The sequence below is a fragment of the Wolffia australiana genome, chromosome 3 (genome assembly GCF_029677425.1).
Source record: "Wolffia australiana isolate 7733 chromosome 3, ASM2967742v1".
NCBI classification, from domain to species: Eukaryota; Viridiplantae; Streptophyta; class Magnoliopsida; order Alismatales; family Araceae; genus Wolffia; species Wolffia australiana.
Window position 1 is genome coordinate 22,437,590 of NC_135837.1, and position 15,634 is coordinate 22,453,223.

Sequence of the window (15,634 nt, forward strand, 5' to 3'; positions counted from 1 at the left end):
TTTTATTACCTATAAGAATCCATCTCTAAACCTTCTCACTATTACTGATGATATGCTTTCTCCCAAGTTCATCTATCTTCCCCTTTGTGATATCCTTGTGATATTGTTTTCTTGTCATCACTCTTTAAAATTTCACTTTTCATCTTTTCAATCTTATTCTTCTCTCTAATTTTTCTTCTTTCTCATTACATTCTCACTAGGAATAATGTTTTATGGTCATGCATACATTACATGGATTTGCTTATGACTTTGGTCATTTCTTGAGCAGTTCATTTTTCTTTTGCCCCTTTGTAAAAAAACAAATGAAAAAATATATTTCAAAAGAAAAATGATTCAAAAACAAAAAAGTACCAATTGGGGTTTTGGACTTAAATTTTATTCTCTCTTAATGAACTCTCTATTAGATTTTGTGCCTTGATTCAACCATGGAAAACAAGTTTTTCCATGCATGTGGAAGCGTTCAACAATTTTCAATCGATCTTTAAAACAAACATCATACGTACCTTATGTTGGGTTCTGTGCCTTGGTTCGGCCATGGAAGACACGTTCCATGGATGCAAAAGCGTATCGATCAATTCATAATCAATCTTTAAAACAAACCATTGAACGTACCTTTTGGGGAACTCATTCCACCCTTCACTTTGCCGCTCCGAGATCATTTTGAAGCCGTTCACGCGTCCGGCCTCTAGAAGTATCCACGCGATCACTCGGTGCTTGGATCTTCATCTCTTCCTATTCAACTCTTCTTGGAGACTCTCTCCTTGGTTGATCTAGAGAATGAAGAAAGGGAGGGGGCGCTCAAATCAGGCTTGCATGGGTGATTAAAATGAGACACCTTTCCCTCTTTATATTTCACTTAAAGTTTTTCTCAAAAAACCCTCCAAAGTAAAATATATGTACCAATGCCCTTATGACCTTTTGCATCTGACCCTCTAGGCCCATGTATCATTCTAGTTAATAACTTTAGTGGCCCAGTTGACCAACCTTATTAATTAACTATATCAACCTATAGATTAGTTAAATAATGATCAATTCAACCCAATCAATATATTAAGTTTCCAACCTGTGGGTTGCCAAGCTATACCTCATGCTCTAGAAGATGCTGAGTATTTTTGAACTCTCTCATGGAACCTTTACCATTACCTGTTGTCGTATATGTATAATCCATCCTCCCCGCGATACTGTCAAACGACTTAGGGGTATGGTTTATCGTCAAAACCTAATCCGTCATTCAATTAGTATTGATGTGTAACGCGGATCATTGGAAAATGCCTTCTCCAATATCCTCACTACCCTGGCCAAACATGTTTCTGCATCATCTTCCTTGAGTCAATCTCCTCTTATACCGAGGGCGAATGATCCCGTCTTGAGCACTCAATTATCTCCGTAAGTTTCTTACTACATTCAATTTATAACTTATTTGAATCCCATGATTAGAGGCTCGTAAGTCATAGTCAAAACGTAACTGTCCACTCACGAGATGCCCTTGGTGTCTCAGGTCAATGGATCCCTTATACAACCGTGAAATGAATCAACCTGATTTACGTTTAGGTATAATACCATTCAAGGATTCTTACGGATCAATTCAGTGAACTCTCTCTCCAAAAAGCACCCACTATGTGTCCTTAGTGTCACCACACTAATAGCCACAAGATCAGCTATACTTATCGTATAAGTAGGATCAACTAGTGCTATTTTATCCGGATAATTTGATGTTTTTATTGTCTATCCATCGAATAGGAATATTTAGAATGCATGTTTAAAGACTAATAATCACTGTATTATGATCTCATCATAATTCACCAAATCATTGCATGTATTCATGGACTTCATTATAAACATCACACATAATAATAATGAACGCAAATATTTTATTTAATAAACTTAAATAAACATGGTACTGTGATTGGCTTGATGGCCACATCATATCCATCACCTTATGGGGAACTTGTTCTACCTTTGACTTGCCCACTCTGAGATTTTTCTATAGCCGATCACATGCCCAGCCTCTAAACGTATCCACGCGATCACGTTGCTCTTTGATCTCCTTCTTCTTCAACTCTCCTTGAAACTCTTGAACATCTTCTCACCATGAATGCGCTCTTCTTAGTGGGGTGGAGAAGAGATCAGAGTCGTGAAAGTGGGCTCTCAATTTTGGCTGGCCTGGGTGCTTGAAAATGTTTGCCCTTTCCCTATATGTACTTAAGTTAATATATTCACCAATGCTCATATGATTTTCTTATACTTGTGATCCTCTAGACCATGTATCATTATAGTTAATAAATTTAGTGGCCTTATAATAATTTTTGGGCACTCAAATCTGGCTTTCATGGTGCTTGAAATGAGAGCCCTTTCCCTCTTTATATTTCATTTAAAGTTTTTTCTCAAAAACCCTAAAAATAAAATATATCCACCAATGCCCTTATGACCTTATGTGTTTGACCCTCTACGCCCATGTATCATTCTAGTCAATAACTTTAGTAGCCCAATAACAATTATTGACAAACCTTATTAATTAACTATATCAACATATAAATTAATTAAATAAGGATCGATTTAACCCAATCAATAGTGAAGTTTCCATCCCATGTGGGGACAAGCTACATCTCATTCTCTAGTTTGAACTCTCTCATGGAACCTTTACCATCACTGGTTATTCTATATGTATAATTCATCATCCACATGAGACTCTCGAACGACTTAGGGTATGGTTGATTATCAAATCATAATCCATCATTTGATTAATACTAGTGTGTAACGAGGATTGTTGGAGAATCCTTCTCCAATATTCTCACTACCCTAGCCAGGGATTTGTTGCATCATCTTCCTTGATGATGATCTTCTCCAATATCCTCTTATACCGAGGGTGGATGAATTCGTCTTGATCACTCAATTATCTCCATGAGCTTCTTAGCACATCTTGGTTATGACTTGTTTGAATCCCGTGATTAGAGGCTCGGAAGTTGTTGTCAAAATGTAGTCTTCCATCCAAGAGATGTCCTTGGTGTCTTAGGGCAATGGATCACATATACAATCATGATATGAATCAACCTGATTGCTGTTTAGGTATAATACCATTCAGGGATTCTTCGAATAAATTTAGTGAACTATTTCTCCAAATAGCATGCACTATCTTTCCTTAGTGTCGCCACACGAATTATCACAGGATCAACTATACTTATCATATAAGTAGGTTCAATTAGTGTTATTCTATCTGTATAATTCAATGTCCATTTCGACTATCCAGCAAAAAAGAATATTTAGAATGCATGTTTAAATACTAGTGATTATTGTATTATAATCGCATCATAATTCACTAGGTCATTGCATGTATTCATGGACTTCATTATAAACATCATAATGGAATAATAATGAACACAATATTTTATTCAATGGACTTAAATAAAATATGGTGGTGTGATTTTTCTTGACGGTCACATAATATCTATCACTATCCATGTGCCTTTATTAAATCCAATTCTTATGAGGAGTATTTTGATCAATTTCCTCAATGTTTTTTTTACCTCCTCCATTTTTTCTAAAATCTTGGGAGTAAAGATGTCTAAATAATCTTTCCCAATATACATGTTATCATTCATTTTACTTTTCCCATTTCTTTCGAGCCATCCATCATTCATTCTCTATTTACCTATAGCTACCACAAGTAACCATATCCTCACCACCTCACTTCATTGCCAATCACTTGACATTTTATGCTCACTAGGAGGAGAAAAATATATCGGAGGTATCTAGCCCCAAGTAGCAACCTATTGAGAGATTGTGTCCATAGCCTTGAGAGATGTTAGGGATACTAATTTTTTGAGATTTGTAAGGTCACCGTTATCTATGGCATAAAACTAGGAGAAAAGTATACTGCCTTTTTCATCTTCATCAGCTCTTTCAAAACTACAAGGGAGTTGACTTACATGTCCTTTAAAGATTTGTGTCTAAATTGTCAACGAATGTGACATGTATTGCCAAGTGGTTGATATTTCTAACACTTCACTCACACTCTCGCTTTCTCTCTCTCTCTCTTCCTCTTTCTCCCTCCATCTCTCTCTCTCTCTATTTTCAAGGATGATCGAGTATCTCAATAAAAACTTATTGGCATTGTTAAGGGACAAATGGGACTAATAATGAGAAGATTAATAAAAATATTCTTTTTATCTATTTTTTACCACATGTTTTTTCATTTGCATTAGAATTATTCTCCATTCAAGGATAACATGAGAATATTACGATTTATTTTCATACAGTCTATTTTTATATATTTTATTGTTTTTTTAGACTAATCCCATTTGACTCCTTAGAGTCAAGTGAACTGCTCACATCTTCTTGTAGTTTTATTTGCAAAACATCACTTAGGTAATTACACTGGTGAATTTGAGATAAAAATGGGAGGAAAGTAGAAGCCTTAGTCATATAATAGATACTAAATAGAGTCCCACTACACAAGACACTCACTCTAGAAGCCCATTCAAACCTCCTTAAGGACCAGGTCAACCAATGTTAAGGATTGTGGAACTAACCCACAATTTGAATTTGAAATGTTTATTTTCAAAACTAGGAATCCATCACTTGTTTATATGGCAATATCACCGGGGGAAGTGTGGCCTAAGGTTCTGCTTGTCCTTAAAATTTATGTATTGCCCTAAAAAAAACGCCAAACTTATTAAAAATAAATAAATATTTATTTCATTTATTCAAAATAGTTTTGACAAGTTTTTCATCATTAAGTTGATTTTATCTTTAGAAAATAGTTAAAAAATCTAGAAAATATAAAATCACCTAAAACAATTATTTTTAGATATATTTGAATTTTAATTTACTCTCTCATTACTTGCTTCTTGTGGATTCAACCCTTACCCTGTTCTATCAAGGAAAATTTTATAAATATTGTTGCCAAAAATCAGAGCAATAAAACAACTTATTTAACCCAAATTCTAGTTTATCAGTGAACATTTGCATTACAACTATGAATAATGAGTCCCAAATCATTAGACACTAACCACCCTTTGATCGGTATTAACCTAATAAGGAAGACTAGTCAAAACACTCTATCAAGTATCCACAATAAGGAAGACTAGTCCCAATTGAGAAACACCCGTGCCAATTTCTCCGTAAGGCCCCCTTCTTCTTCATCTCCATAAGCACCCTCCCCTCTTAGTATTACTAGAATGGGGAGAAGATCTGAATGTGTCCCTGGTGGTGGAGATTGATGAGAAGATGCACTAATCATACATGTTGAGGACTGCAAGGATAGGTCTTAAGATTGTTCATTTGTATTTCTCAAGATGATTCATTCAAGAAATCAAACTATAGTATATTCAATTATGGACAATGTGAAGTGATCATTGAGTAGTTTTGGTGTGATGTTCAAGCTCCATTGTCAATTGTATCTCTTCTATTGACGAAATGCCATCTCAGACTGTACTTCATGGCATAACCCGAAAATATCAAATCAATAAGCATGGGTTAAATAAATAATGAACGTACCCCCACTGAATAACTGAAAGAAACTCTACGGGTGTATTGGTCATGCAGGCTTCCATAGAAGATTCTTCAAATATTTTGCTAAGATATCGAAACCATTATTTAATTTACTTTCTGGGCATTCCTCTTTTATTGTGGATGGTAATTAAATGCATGAATTCAATTATATTTTGGAAATCCTCACACATGCCCCTATCTTCCAAGCTCCAAAGTGGAGCTTTTATTTAGAGATAATGTATGATGCCTCACACTTTTTTCCAATAGGGGCAATCTTGGGTTGAAGGGTAGGTAATACCCTCATCATAACCAAAGGTTCTTTTAAGACCTTATTAGATGAACAGCAAACTTAGTCAACAATGTTGAATTATTCATCACTTTTAATTTTTAAAATATAAATAAATTTAATGTTTTAAAGTTAACCTTTTTTATCTCACAACTTTGAAGTTTTATTCCTAAACAAAAGGAGCTAAGTGAAGGCCCATTGCAAGAACCTGATACAGAAATCAAGTATGTAAAACAAAGTGATAATTTTGCGGGCAACTGGAAATCCAGATTAACTTTTATACATCCTTATTCAGCAACCTAAATATGCATATACTGTAAATTATCAGGTTAGCGATAGGAGATGTGTCCTAGATGAAAAACATCAGAAGAAGACCTTAGATTTTCTACACACAAATCTGTGTGGTGAAAAATACTAATGTATCTTCAAAAAAAGTGTTGCAACACAAACACCTGCTTCGTTCCCGCCAAGATGTTATACCCCTCGGCGGAGCTTCAGGATGATACCGGATGAGCGTGAACATAACACATGCGTCACACATCACCAACTCCGGGGGACATGAACAAGCTGTTGGCGCTTGAGGCCGCGCCACTTCAGACATTCAGTAATATTACCATTGTATCTTTTTCCTTTGTGTCATGGACATGAGCGAGTGGAATCAGCGTGTAATTGGGATATTTACGCTCCCTCTACGCTTATAAACTCTTCTAAACACTTGACCTTGCATATATAAAACCCCCGGGTGACATCTAGGGCATGGGTGGAACGGTCTACCAGCACAACCCTTTGGTTTGTCGTATTCAGCACTGTGTTTTTGCCAATAAAAACAAAGACAAAGATGTTGAAAATTGCATTAATTTGCAAAAACATAGATTTCAATTATCCATAGATTTCATGAACAGTTGATCGTCGTCCTTCCAACCCTAATTGGAATGAGACACCCCAACACCCCCAAAAGACCCATTGGGGCTCCACCTCCTCGATCGCTCTCTATCTACTGGCCGAGGTTTTATCCAATCTCGGCGAGCCACGCGCGGTCAAACAGTCCCGTCAACGCGCGCTTTTAAATCTCGGGACACCGACGGTGACGCGGTGCCAGCTGGCGGCCACGTCGGACGAGGCCCGCGAATATCCGCCCTCGCGATTCGCGGAGAGAGGATATACACACGTCACAGATGACGTCATCCCGTCGTAGGCTTATCCGGGACGCGGCTTTTCTCAACGTGGCGCACGCGGCTGCCGGATCCGTCTGCCACGTTCGACCGCGTTATCGCATTTACTAGGTAGACCCAGAAAACACCCATTCATTGTGAAATCACCTGGCGTGCCTCGCAATTGCGTTTCTGGATCTTTTCGCACTTCCTCAAAGGGCGGCACGAGTGGCTGGAGGCCACGTGGGGGAGCCGGCTCTCTGCCACGCGTGACGAGTCCAGCGGGGCTTCTCGCAGGACTTTCGGATGCCAGCTGGCGTGGCAGAGAGAGAAAGCCCCGATCTTATCCTCTCTTTCTCTCTCTAGTATCGTCTGTGTTTTTCTCTCCTCTGCCCGCCGCCTCGTTGGTCGCCTCTTCGCCGTCCCCGTATTTATTTATACCAGAAAATCACAAAGAAGGAGGGTTTCTTCCTCGCCGTTTCCTTCTCTTCTCTACAGCCGCGCGCGAGAGCGCGGAAGATCCAGCCCTGTTCTTCCCATTTCTATTCTTCTTCTTCTTCTGATTCCTCTTCTTCTTCTTCTTCCCATTCTCTGTCTATCAATCTGATCTGTTTCCGGGAGTCTTGTTCTCCGTCGGCGGCGGTTGGTCGGATTTCTTGGGATCGCGGAGATTTGGTGGCAGGATTATGCCCTTCGATTTCGTCGGGGAAGAAGGGAAAGGGCTCCGGCGAGGTCTGAATCGAGGTGGGTTCGCGTCCGAATCTGAAATCCGCGGACGGGAGCGGTGGTTGGAGGAATTTGGGGGGGAATCCGTGATCTAGGGTTTCGGGCAAGATGATGTCCAGATCGTACACGAATCTCCTCGACCTGGCGTCGGGGAACTTCCCGGCGCTGGGCGGGGGGGGCGGGCGAGCGAAGCGGCTGCCGCGGGTGATGACGGTGCCGGGAATCGTCTCGGAGCTGGACGACGACCAGGCGAACAGCGTCTCGTCGGACGTGCCGTCGTCGCTGTCGCAGGACCGGATCATCATCGTGGCCAACCAGCTCCCGATCAAGGCCAAGCGGCGGCCCGACGGGCGCGGCTGGAGCTTCGCCTGGGACGAGGAGTCGCTCCTTCTACAGCTCAAGGACGGGCTTCCGGAGGACATGGAGGTGATCTACGTGGGCTCGCTGATCGCCGACGTCGAGCCCGGCGAGCAGGACGACGTCTCGCAAGCCCTCCTGGAGCGGTTCAAGTGCGTGCCGGCCTTCCTCCCCGCCGAGATCGTGGCGAAATTCTACCACGGCTTCTGCAAGCAGCAGCTATGGCCGCTCTTCCACTACATGCTGCCCTTCTCCGCCGACCACGGCGGGCGCTTCGACCGGTCGCAGTGGCAGGCCTACGTCGCGGCGAACAACATCTTCTCGCAGAAGGTGATCGAGGTGATCAACCCGGAGGACGACTACGTGTGGGTGCACGACTACCATCTCATGGTGGTGCCGACCTTCCTCCGGCGGCGGTTCAACCGGCTGAGAATGGGGTTCTTCCTGCACAGCCCGTTCCCGTCGTCGGAGATTTACCGGACGTTGCCGGTGAGGGAGGAGATTCTGAAGGCGCTGCTGAACGCGGACTTGGTGGGCTTCCACACCTTCGACTACGCCCGGCATTTCCTGTCGTGCTGCAGCAGGATGCTGGGGCTGGAGTACCAGTCCAAGAGGGGGTACATCGGGCTGGAGTACTTTGGACGGACGGTGGGGATTAAGATCATGCCGGTGGGGGTGCATATGGGGCAGCTGGAGTCGGTGCTCAGGCAGCCGGACTTGGAGTGGCGGGTGGCGGAGCTCCGCCGGGAGTTCGCCGGGAAAACGGTGGTGCTGGGGGTGGACGACATGGACATCTTCAAAGGGATCAACTTGAAGCTGCTGGCCTTCGAGCAGATGCTCGCCGCGCACCCGGGCTGGAAGGGCCGAGCCGTGATGGTCCAGATCGCCAATCCTCCCCGGGGCAGGGGCAGGGACGTGGATGACATCCAGGCCGAGATCCGGGAGAGCTGCCGCCGGATCAACGGCGCCCACGGCTCCGAGAATTACACCCCGGTGGTGTACATCGACCGCGCCGTTGCCTTCGGCGACAAGGCCGCCTACTACACCGTGGCCGAGTGCGTTGTTGTCACCGCCGTCCGCGACGGCATGAACCTGACGCCTTACGAGTACGTCGTGGCGAGGCAGGGCGGTGGCGAGGCGGCGGCGGTGACGGAGGCGGAGAAGAAGAGCATGCTGGTGGTGTCGGAATTCATTGGGTGCTCGCCGTCTCTCAGCGGGGCGATCAGGGTGAACCCGTGGAACATCGAGGCGACGGCGGAGGCGATGCACGAGGCGCTGGCCATGGACGAGGGGGAGAAGCGGCTGCGGCACGAGAAGCACTTCCGGTATGTGAGCACGCACGACGTGGGGTACTGGTCGAAGAGCTTCCTGCAGGACTTGGAGAGGTGCTGCAAGGACCATTTCCGGAGGACCTGCTGGGGAATTGGGCTGGGATTTGGGTTCAGGGTGGTGGCGCTGGACCCCAACTTCAGGAAGCTCCATGTGGACGTGATCGTGTCGGCCTACGAGAGGGCCAGGAGCCGCGTCATCCTGCTCGACTACGACGGCACGCTGGTGCCCAAGACCTCCATCAACAAGACCCCCGGCAAGGAGGTGATCGCCATCATCAACGCCCTCTCCCGGGACGACCGCAACGCCGTCTTCATCGTCAGCGGCCGCGCCCGCGCCAGCCTCGCCACCTGGTTCTCCCCCTGCGAGAGGCTCGGCCTCGCCGCCGAGCACGGCTTCTTCATCAGGTACTTTCCACTCTCTCACTTACTCACTGAATTGCTTTTACTAGTACTATTAACATGTAGCTAGGATACTACTGATCTCCAACATCCTTGGCTCCAATTCCATGTTAGAATTCTTAGTGCTTGCTAACATGCTAAAAGCTATAGTTGATAGCATGGGTGCATATCACTCCTATTAACGTTTAGGTAGGATACACGGCCCAATGGGCAGTCTTTCTCCGGCAATTAGAAGCAAGAACCTTGCCTGTGGTTCTCTGTTAGAATCTGAATTGCTCTCCACTCACTCACTTACTGAATTGCTCTTACTAGTACTATTAACATGTAACTAGGATACTACTGATCTCCAACATCCTTGGCTCAAATTCCATGTTTGAATTCTTAGTGCTTGCTAACATGCTAAAAGCTATAGTTGATAGCTGGGTGCATATCACTCCTATTAACGTTTAGGCACGATGGGAATTTGAACCTGCAACCTTGGCTGTAATTCTTTGTTAGAATTTGATTGCTCCTGTGCCGAAAGCTATAGCTGATATAAAAGGGTAGTGTGTTGTTTCTGGGAATTAGAACCAGGAACCTTGGGAATTAGAATTGTGTTAAAAGCCGTAGCTGATGGCATTTATTAAAAATGTTTAGGCAGGACGTGGATCTCCAAAACTCATGTCTTTCTGTCTGATGTTGGTGGTGGCAGGTGGGGGAGGGAGGAGTGGGAGGTGTGCGGGCCGGCTGGGGACACGGGATGGTTCCAGATGGCGGAGCCGGTGATGAAGCTGTACACCGAGTCGACGGACGGGTCGTGGATAGAGAGGAAGGAGAGCGCGGTGGTGTGGCACCACCAGGACGCCGACCCGGGCTTCGGCTCCAGCCAGGCCAAGGAACTGCTCGACCACCTCGAGAGCGTGCTCGCCAACGAGCCCGTCGCCGTCAAGAGCGGCCAGTTCATCGTCGAAGTCAAGCACCAGGTAAACACCACATATATTTATATATATATATATATCTTTATAAATCTGTATTTAAAGGGGGAAAATGGCAGGGGGTGAGCAAGGGGCTGGTGGCGGAGAAGATACTGCAGGGAGTGAAGGAGAAGGGAAGGGCGGCGGACTTTGTGATGTGCATCGGGGACGACCGGTCGGACGAGGACATGTTCGAGGGGATCGGCGCGACGACAGGGAAGGGGCTGCTGCTGGGCGCGTCCGTCTTCGCCTGCACGGTGGGCCAGAAGCCCAGCAAGGCCAAGTACTATCTCGACGACACCCACGAGGTGCTCTCCACCCTCCGCGCCCTCGCCGACGCCTCCCACAGCCCCCTCTTCTCCTCCCCCTCCCCCTCCGATGACGATGATGACGACGACGACGACGCCTGAGACCAAGCTGCAGGCCCCATCATTGATTCCATTGATTGATTCCACACTGTCCCTCCCCTCTTCGCGTTGATTGATTGGGCCGGCCCGCGACCAGATCTTCCGCGTTGTCGCTTCGCGGGATCTCCGGCGGAAAAGCATCCGACGGCTGTATGATTTCCGACTTCTCGACCCCGTTTTTTTGTCTATTATATAGGCAGTAATCAATCAAATATAAATACAAAAGGGTCGTCAGCGGGCCGGGTAAACCTTGCACTGGACTATCGTCCTCCCCAGCCGGAAACCGGGAAAAACGGTAAACCCGACGGCGGCGCCGCCGCCGCCCTCGACGACGCTCTGCATGTAAACCTCGGAGAAGCGCGTTCCGGGGCGCACCTGAAACACGTGTCGCTCCGCGGGCGAGTCGGTGGAGAAGAAAAGCCGGTGCAGAAGCCAGACCCGCCGCCCCGCCTCCGCGAACCGGCGGCCGAACCGGGACTCGGCGCCGAGGAAGGCCTCCATCGAGGGGTGGACAAGAGCGCGGTACTTGGCCCGAGTCAACTCGGCCACGTCAGCGCCGCCGTGGCCCAATCCGAAGTCGGGGAGGTGGAAGCCGGAGAAGAGGACTCTGGCCACGAACGATTCAAAGGCGAATCCCCGGTCCTCGGCCCGGGCAAACTTCACCTCCGGCGCGACGGCGCCCGCCGCCGCCGCCACGTCCCACCCCGCCGCCGCCATCTCCTCCGCCATCGCCGCCGCCAACGCGCGGACCGCCTTCCCGGCGCGGCGGAGCGCCGCCAGGAAGCCGCCATGGCTCTCCACGTCGCTCAGCTGCGCCTTCAGCTGTAGAATCTGCGCGTCCTTGTGCCCGAGCTCGGACTCGAGCTTCTTGGAAGTGATCTCGAAGGTCTTGACGAGGCTCCGCTGCTCCTGCAACTCCGCCGCCGCCTTGCTGCCGTGAAGAGGAAGCTTCTTGAGATGGGCTTGCTTCAGCTGAGAGAGCCGCTGCAGGTGAGAGACGATGGCTCGGTCGCACGACTGTACGCTGTCGGCGTCGAACGGCGACTGGGCGACCTGCAGCTGAGCGTACTCCGCCTTCACGGCGGCGACGGCGGCGAAGACCTCCGCCGAGAGCGTCGCTTCTTCGTCTTCAGCGGCGGCGGGGCGAGAATATTCCGGCGGCTTCGGCTTGCTTCTGACCAGCCCCGCCCGCCTGAAAAGCGCGATTTTGCTGATGGCTCGCATCATCCGAGAGCGGTCGGACTTCGCCGGCGTCGCCATGCCCGTCCCCCGGCAGAGCTTCATTCACTGCACGGCCGCGAGCACTTGAGAGTTGAGAGAGCGTCGCCTACGAGGCGTCTTTTCGTAGATGCCCCTACTTTTCTTCTCTCGTCGTCCACAGGAAGGGCGAAAGAGAGAGAGAGAGAGATTGGGGAAAAGGAAGGACTGCTTTTTTGATAATTTCATGGGGGTAAAACTAAAAGCAGAAGGAAGAGGGGGGCCCTGCGTTCTACCATGGGTCACGATAAGATTGAGCCTCGATAGAGGAATCTATGGCGACAGCGTACGGATAGGAGCCCCTCCAGGGAAACATTTCTCGCTCGCGCAGACAAGGAAGGCGAACGCTCGGGGTTTCCTGTCTGGGATGATTGATGATCGAGGGATCGGAGTATCGGGCAAGGGACTGGGGGAAAATGTTGAATGTTCGAGCCCTAACTGTTTGAAAACTTGAAGAATCGAGATCGATAGAGTCACTCACCAGGTTTTCTGAATCGGCCGAGAGTTCCGATCTCGCGTTGTTCACGGCAAGCTCGCTATGATCTTCGATTGTCGCACCATTTCCTGCGATTCCATCGCCGGCAGGCCTAAACCCTAGCCGACTGCTCTTCGTATTCCTGATTCCCTGCAAGAAGAAGAAGAGGCCGAAGAAGACTGCGGCGCCTGTCAGCTGTAACCAGAGCGGGTCTCCCGGAATGACGATAATACCCTTCTGTGGGACCCATTCTCTAGCTACTTTCCGCCTTTCTAGAGGTCACTATTTGACCATTTCAAGGGTATTCTTGTACTTTCATTATATTTCCGCCAGCTAGACAGCCGCCTCCACTCACAGAAACTACCCAATCAGTGAGTTGTCATGTTTATTATTTTATTAATTTTTAAAAATGTGTGAGCACAATAATTCCTTGATTATTTAAAAATGATTTACCGTATTTATATAATATCTAACTTTGCACGCCGACGTGGATCGGGAGAGAGAGAGAGAGGACAGAAGTGGCGGGAACTGTTCTGTTTGTTACTAGTACGCTGTTCAGTGATAGTTTCTGATTGAAATCAACGACCTCGATTGCCGCTCGGATCTCGAGATGAACAGAAATCTCTTTATATCTCTGTCTCTGTCCAGACAAACGGAAGAATTGTTCGGATCTCGAGCAGTGGCAACGGACATTCTTGAGCTGGTGACCGATGAGTCTTAATCGTGATTAGAGAAGAATGGGCTGTGTTGGATCGAAGCAGCTCAATGACAATGGTGATCTCTCTTTCTGTCTTCTGCAATTCGTCGTTTTCTTCTCATTCTTTCGAAATGGAATGATATTGTTGCTTTTCTCGGGATGTTGGCATGGAAAACTCAGGTCTGGTAGAATCTTTCCTTACTTCGCTCTCTTCCTCGCACGCTTTCTTTGAGGTTTCTAGAGCGACAAACTCTCCGGAGTTGGTGGTTTCTTGTCGTTTGAGGGAGATAATTCTGCGGAAGAAACGTCTCATTCGCTCGTGTATGAGAAAAATTCGGTGTCATCATCACGATTCAAAATTCTGATGCTCTCGAGTTCTCTAGTTGGATTGTCTTGCATTACTCTGATGAATGAGAATTGCTTTGCTGTATCGGGAAACGGTTTTTGCGCATCAGTTGACGTCATTTGTTTTACATCCTGAATCTAGCACGCGTTTGTGTGCTTTCAACGACATTTTTCATTTTTAAATGGAACACGCCGTATTGCTTGTGCCACGCGTCACTTGATTAATCAGGCAAATTTCGGTTCTTCGCTACCACTGCATTATTGCCAAATCGATTCTTCTTGTCCACCCACTGATATTTGAGACCTATTTATATCTAGTAAATATCATTTGCTGGCTTGTATATGCTTAGACTTATATTTCTATCAAACCGCACTCCATCCGCTACGTTATGCGCTCTTTGTTTGTGTACTTCGTCTACTTTTTAATTTTCTTCTATGGCGGAAACCATGTGAGAATTTCTACAATCTACAATTCTACATAGAAGATTACGTTATGTTTGTGGCGATTAAAACTTCTGGGACCCAGAAGTTTTTACATAGAAGATTTAGTGGACTCTTGATCTCCGAAGCATCACTCCATCCTAATACTCTCTCTAGGCCTTAAATAGTCGTGCAATATTTTAACAGAAAGGTCCTCCACCGCTTAGGGGTTCGGAGTCTCCATCTACTTTGAATGAATATGAATGTGCGATTATCTTTGTTTATTCCTTTTCCAGGCAATTCATTTTCATGAAAATCTGAACGCAATCTCAATGGAATCTTACCAGAACTGTGCCTTGACCATTATTCCGTCTAACAAAATAATATCTCGTCTTAATATATCCAATTCAATGTGCTTTGCCATCAAATTTCTCTGATAAACCAAAAAAAAACTCAGTATTCGGTGAGCACAGGAGTTATCTTACACCAACCAGCGCAGCGCTGTGCTTCAACCATTATTTCCTCCAAAAAAAAAATATACTCTCTTGATCTGTGTAATACACTATGCTTTGACCCTCATATGGACGAATTTATATCTCCATCTGAATTTGATATAACATTTTTAACAAATCAACTAACTTTAAATGAAGAAAAAACAATTATTTCATGAGCGTTGGTTTTTGCGTCTTGATTCATGGGCTCGGCAGCGTTGATTTCGTCAAGATTAGACAACTTTTTTCTAGAATAAGTCTACGAGTGATGCAAATTTCTCCAGATTTTCCTCTTCAGGAAGTTCACGGAAACTGAGGAAGCCCAAACCCTGGCAGTATCCCCGGCCAATTACCAGGGCGGAGCTGGCGAAGATGCGAGAAGAGTTCTGGGACACGCAGCCTCAGTATGGCGGCCGGAAAGGTGCAAATTCCTTTGACCTTGTCTCCCGTTGACCCTCCTACTCCTCTGATCTCGGCCGTCCATTTTAGAAATCTGGGAGACGCTCCGGGCCGCTGCCGAAGTTACAAATTTGGCCCATGCTCAGCTCCTCCTTGACTGCGCGGACATCATCGTCTCCGCTACCGACATGTCCGTCTGCCACGACGAGAGAGGTACACTTATTCATTAAAATATTCATTATTAAAATTCTTAGCTGTTCAATTCATGGTTTTTTTAGGTACCAAATATGAACTTCCCCTTTACGTTCTTCGCGAGCCCACCAATTTAATCCGCGGCTGCTAATCGCCCAGAGCTAATCAGTCTTTTTCTTCATGCGCGTTACCCTCTCTTTCTCTCTCTAAGCTTCCAGGTGGCCATACCTTACCGTCCAGTCTAAGTCAATGGCTAAC

General features: G+C 46.3%; 3 protein-coding genes across 3 annotated transcripts; 2 read left to right on the plus strand and 1 right to left on the minus strand.

Annotated features, from left to right (window-relative positions):
• The first annotated feature begins 7,342 nt into the window (after positions 1-7,342).
• Positions 7,343-11,147, plus strand: TPS7 (trehalose-phosphatase/synthase 7). The gene is made up of 3 exons (XM_078573115.1): positions 7,343-9,746; positions 10,432-10,702; positions 10,774-11,147. Exons 1-3 carry the CDS (start codon positions 7,762-7,764, stop codon positions 11,101-11,103), a joined length of 2,586 nt encoding a protein of 861 aa, XP_078429241.1. The 5' UTR covers positions 7,343-7,761; the 3' UTR covers positions 11,104-11,147.
• Positions 11,139-13,001, minus strand: LOC144701329 (protein GRAVITROPIC IN THE LIGHT 1). Its single transcript, XM_078573119.1, has 2 exons — positions 12,839-13,001; positions 11,139-12,387 (listed from the first exon to the last, which is right to left on the minus strand). The coding sequence occupies exon 2, from the start codon at positions 12,382-12,384 to the stop codon at positions 11,332-11,334; it is 1,053 nt and encodes a 350-aa protein (XP_078429245.1). The 5' UTR covers positions 12,385-12,387; positions 12,839-13,001; the 3' UTR covers positions 11,139-11,331.
• Positions 13,002-13,401: 400 nt separating this feature from the next.
• LOC144701330 (uncharacterized) lies at positions 13,402-15,557 on the plus strand. The gene is made up of 4 exons (XM_078573120.1): positions 13,402-13,606; positions 15,084-15,206; positions 15,275-15,397; positions 15,463-15,557. The coding sequence occupies exons 1-4, from the start codon at positions 13,570-13,572 to the stop codon at positions 15,525-15,527; spliced, it is 348 nt and encodes a 115-aa protein (XP_078429246.1). The 5' UTR covers positions 13,402-13,569; the 3' UTR covers positions 15,528-15,557.
• The last annotated feature ends 77 nt before the right edge of the window (positions 15,558-15,634 follow it).

Bases quoted from the DNA above. Each gene is read 5' to 3' on its own strand.
- TPS7 (XM_078573115.1), top strand. From the start codon at position 7,762: ATGATGTCCAGATCGTACACGAATCTCCTCGACCTGGCGTCGGGGAAC. The intron at 9,747-10,431 runs GTACTTTCCACT...TGGTGGTGGCAG, and splicing joins GAGCACGGCTTCTTCATCAG to GTGGGGGAGGGAGGAGTGGG. The intron at 10,703-10,773 runs GTAAACACCACA...GGAAAATGGCAG, and splicing joins TCGTCGAAGTCAAGCACCAG to GGGGTGAGCAAGGGGCTGGT.
- LOC144701329 (XM_078573119.1), bottom strand. From the start codon at position 12,384: ATGAAGCTCTGCCGGGGGACGGGCATGGCGACGCCGGCGAAGTCCGAC.
- LOC144701330 (XM_078573120.1), top strand. From the start codon at position 13,570: ATGGGCTGTGTTGGATCGAAGCAGCTCAATGACAATG. The intron at 13,607-15,083 runs GTGATCTCTCTT...TTTCCTCTTCAG, and splicing joins GAAGCAGCTCAATGACAATG to GAAGTTCACGGAAACTGAGG. The intron at 15,398-15,462 runs GTACACTTATTC...TGGTTTTTTTAG, and splicing joins CGTCTGCCACGACGAGAGAG to GTACCAAATATGAACTTCCC.